The 4,532-nt window shown below is 33.7% G+C and overlaps 1 protein-coding gene across 1 annotated transcript; it reads right to left on the reverse strand.

Moving 5' to 3' along the window:
* Nucleotides 1-631: 631 nt before the first annotated feature.
* On the reverse strand, nucleotides 632-4,314 carry LOC122288934. Its single transcript, XM_043095767.1, has 2 exons — nucleotides 2,162-4,314; nucleotides 632-1,325 (listed from the first exon to the last, which is right to left on the reverse strand). The coding sequence occupies exons 1-2, from the start codon at nucleotides 2,531-2,533 to the stop codon at nucleotides 1,224-1,226; spliced, it is 474 nt and encodes a 157-aa protein (XP_042951701.1). The 5' UTR covers nucleotides 2,534-4,314; the 3' UTR covers nucleotides 632-1,223.
* Nucleotides 4,315-4,532: the final 218 nt, after the last annotated feature.

The raw sequence follows: 4,532 nt of genomic DNA on the forward strand, positions 1-4,532 counted from the left end.
ATAAAAGTGGGCTTCCATATCTGAGAGTAGATTAATTGAAAATGTATTTTGTTTTTATTGGAATGTCCTGTAATCATGGTATTTCTTTGTCATTCGTGAGGGTTTTATTTTTCAATAAATTTGGGGATGAGATCACTCTTAGACATGGGACCTCTCATGTTCTTTAAAAATAAATAAATAAAAATATAAAAATATAAAATATTGAATATAAGAAATATAAAAAAAATTGTATCCATACTTATATAATATAGTATATTATATTAATATAGTGTACTTATATAATATACTATATATATAGTTTTTATATATCATATATATTTATAAAACCAACTATATTATATAGCTAGTATATATTATAACATATAAAATAAAATATAATATTTTATATTACATATTAACTATATATAATATTATAATATATAATAGATTATAATAGATTATATTTTCTCACATATAAACATTTGAACATACTAAAATATATATATAAAATAACTATATATAATAAATTCGAACGTAGTATTTATCACATTCGGACGTTTCATTTTACGTTTGAATGTATAGTTCATACACGTTCAAACACTTACGTTAACGTCCGAACGTTAATAAGACTGACGTTAGAATGTATTGTCTATTTAAGCCAAAAACCGAAATAGGAAATGTCATTTTCACAACATTTCCATAGTTGTATTAACGTGGCCTATCGTGGAAAACAACTCTTTCCAAAGTTTGGTCTAAAAATAGTAATGGAAAATGGTCCTTTCTTGTGACAGCATTTAATTTCTTAAAATCAATGCACATGCACCATCCTGTGATGGTCCTAGTTGGGATTAACTCATCTTTTTCATTTTTCACAATTGTAACCCCAGATTTTTTAGGAACTACTTGAGTAGGACTTACCCATTGACTATCCTAGATGGAATAGATGATACCTACATCCAAGAGCTTCAAGACTTCATTTTTAACCACCTCCTTCATCGTAGGATTCAACCTCATTTGCATCTCTTGAGTTGGTGATGAATTCTCCTCCAAGAAAATTCGATGTGTGCAAATGGTGGGACTGATTCCTTTGATGTCTGCAATCGACCATCCAAGTGCTTCTTTATGTTGCTTAAGAACCCATAGGAGTTGCTTCTCTTGCTCAACTGATAAAGAAGATGAAATAATACATGGAAAAGTGTTAGTTAACCCAAGAAAAACATATTTCAACGATTCAGGTAGTGGTTTCAAAATCGGTGATGGAGGAACTTCATCCGATGGTTGCTGGTGTGTGGATTGAATTGGCAGATCTTCGAATTTGAGTGGCCACAATGAGTCCATTTTGCTACCTGCACCAGAATTCACTGTATTAGTATCCAACAATTCACTACTTTCTAAGGTTCCAAGTAAAACATGTTCCATTTGATGCTCTTGCTCTAATAAAAAAAATTCTTCAGCAAGTAAAGATTCCAAACAATTCACTTCCTGGAGTTCTTTCAAATCTTGTGATTGCCTACAAGTATTGAATACATTTAACTCCAACGTCATATTGCCAAAAGTCAATTTAAGGATGCCACTTTGACAATTTATCAAAGCATTGGAAATAGCAAAAAATGGCCTCCCTAAAATGACGGGTGCCTGAAAAATAGAGTGAGGAGTTAATTGAACATCTAACACCACAAAATCAACAAGATAATAAAATTTATCCACTTGCACCAACACATCTTCTACCTCTCTCCTAGGCTTTTTAATTGAACGGTCGGCCAATTGCAAGATGATAGAAGTTGGTTTCAACTCTCCTAAATCAAGTTGTTCATAGGTGTTATAAGGAAGCAAATTGACACTAGAACCTAAGTCGAGTACTGCTTGGCCTATTTTGGAGCTTCCTATAACACAAGCTATTGTTGGAAAACCCGGATCTTTATACTTAGGAGGAGTATTGGATTGAATAATGGCGTTGACTTGTTCTGTGAGAAATGCCTTCTTTTGCACATTAGGTCTTCTTTTAACCATACACAAATCTTTCAAAAATTTGGCATATGTGGGGATTTGTTCAATGGCATCAAGAAGAGGAATGTTAATGCGCACTTGTCTAAAAATGTCTAAAAATGTCTAAAATCTCAGCATGATGTTTATCTTTATGTAAAGGAACTAATCTTTGAGGAAAGGGTGCCGGAGGAGTTACCTTTGGTTCCAAAGAAACATCAACATCAGAATTTTTACTTTGTGCATTAGAAATGGAACTTTCACCTTTCTTGCCAGCTTCATTACCCAATGTTTTAACTTCTTTGCCACTACGGAGAGTTATTACGGCCTTGCAAGTCCTGACATTTGCTTCTGAAGAAGATGAAGACTCTATGGCAGCAATTTGGACTTGAGGATTTGGTTGGGGTTGAGACGAGAATTTTCCTTTCTCTTGCATACTCAAGGTTGTGTTCAGCTTGGTCAAATTATTCCTTATGTCATTGATGGTTTGAGAAGTTTGGTTATCTATGGTGGTTTGACTTTGCATGAAATGTTGAAGAGTAGAAGTCATTTGTTGAAATGGGTCATCCATGGGTCTTCTAGGGTTGGAATTAGTGCATTTTGCTAGGTGTGAACTGAATATTGAGGTGCACCAGCTCCCGGATGTGCTGAATTTGTGGGATGATCATTTCTCCAGTTGAAATTAGGATGATTTCTCTAACCTATATTATAAGTGTTAGAATATGGTGCAGGAAAAGGCTTAGAAATCATGTTAACAGGATGAGAAGCATCACACAAAACTTCTTTAAAGCTGGAATAGTAGGACATTCAAATGTTACATGGCTAATATCCTCACAAATGTTACATTTTCCTTGTTTTGAAATGCCCTGAATTTCATGCACTTTCTTCAACTCATCGCCTCCAATTTTTTTAACAATAAGGCAAATTTAGCTTTCAAATCTTCCTCCTCATTTAAAACATATTTATCCCCCCACTTACGATCCTCAATGGTTCAGCTCTATCATAGACACAAGAAGTGTCCCATGATTGAGCGTTTTCAGCCAAGTAATCAAAATATGCAAATACTTCTTCTGGTTCCTTATTAAAGAATTCTCCATTACACATGGTTTCAACAAATTGTCGCATCTTAGGTACTAAAGATTCATAAAAAAAAAAAACTAATAATGCGTCAATTCTCATAACCATGGTGTGGACAAACATTTAAGAGATCTTTGAATCTTTCCCAACTTTGATAAAAAGTTTCATTTTCTTTTTGAGAAAAATTCATGATTTGTCTCTTTAAAGCATTAGTGCGATGCATTAGAAAAAACTTTTTCAGGAATTCAGCTTGCATTTCTTGCCATGTTCCAATGGATCTTGGCCTCAATGCATTCAACCATGTTTTTGCTTTGTTTTTAAGAGAAAAAGGAAACAACTTCAATCTAACAATCTTCTCAGTACAATTTTGATCCAAAAATGTGGAGCAAACTTCCTCAAACTCCTTGAGGTGCAAGTAGGGATTTTCAGAATCCATCCCATGAAAATGAGGCAATAATGGTATCATTCCAGGTTTAAAATTGAAATTATGAGCATTCAAAGGTGTAATAATGCATGATGGAGTGGTGGTCCTAATAGGATGTAAATATTCTCTACGTATCCCGTTGGGATTTACTATTTCCCTATCATTGTGTCCTTCTTCTTCAGCCATGTTACTATGAGTGTCAAATGATGATTCAAATGCTGAATTAAGAGAAATAGATGATGCACTCAATGATGAGGTCAATGATTCAGTCCTAGCAAGTCATATATGCTATCTCTAGCCCAACCAGACATACAACTTCAGCACAAAACAAGATAAAAGTAAACAAGTAAAATGAGAGGTAAAGATATCACTCAGGCTGTAAAGAGGTTCACAGCTCCACAAACGTCCTCTCAGGAGAAAGAGAATGCTTTGACAAACACCCGTTGTCCCCAGCAACAGCGGCAAAAACTTGATTAGCTTATAATTTTGTCTTCCAAGCGTAGAAGCTATCAAAGTAATACAAAGGTAAATCCCAAGATCGAATTCACAAGGACAATGGGAATTAAGCAAACCTTTTATAATCACAAGATAAAATATTGACCTTTATGGTGACAAGAAATTTTGAAAAGAAGAAAGTCTTGAATTAAAGTGTGGATTATTTACTAAGGAAGTGTGGACTGAATTAAGAGTATGATTAGTGGTTGTGTTGGAAGTTCAAGCTCGGATTAAACTGAAAATAAAAATAAATCTATGATTCTAAAATTACCAAAACTAAGAGGCTTAGAGAAAGTGTGTAGAAAATGAATTAAACTTGTAAGAAACAATAAAACAAACACTTGGGATGCAATTTTCACCCACTGATTTAGAGATGGATTTACTTCTCTTTTCACATTCTCTCAACCATGATCCTATTCCTAGAAGTCATGGTCGGATAATATAGCAATGAACCACAATTCTTGGCCTAATAAAACTACTTGACAGATTATATAACAATTGTAAAATAGTGAAAGAAAACTATCAAAGTCTTGTTACTTGTTTTAGTATTAATTGTGCCTTTACGTCTACAACT

Source organism: Carya illinoinensis, chromosome 12 (genome assembly GCF_018687715.1).
Source record: "Carya illinoinensis cultivar Pawnee chromosome 12, C.illinoinensisPawnee_v1, whole genome shotgun sequence".
In the NCBI taxonomy this organism is placed as follows: Eukaryota; Viridiplantae; Streptophyta; class Magnoliopsida; order Fagales; family Juglandaceae; genus Carya; species Carya illinoinensis.

Coding starts and splice junctions, on each gene's coding strand:
- LOC122288934 (XM_043095767.1), bottom strand. CDS start 2,533: ATGGATGACCCATTTCAACAAATGACTTCTACTCTTCAACATTTCATG. Junction 1,326..2,161: donor ATGTTTCTTTGGAACCAAAG/GTAACTCCTCCG, acceptor ATTCTGGTGCAG/GTAGCAAAATGGACTCATTG.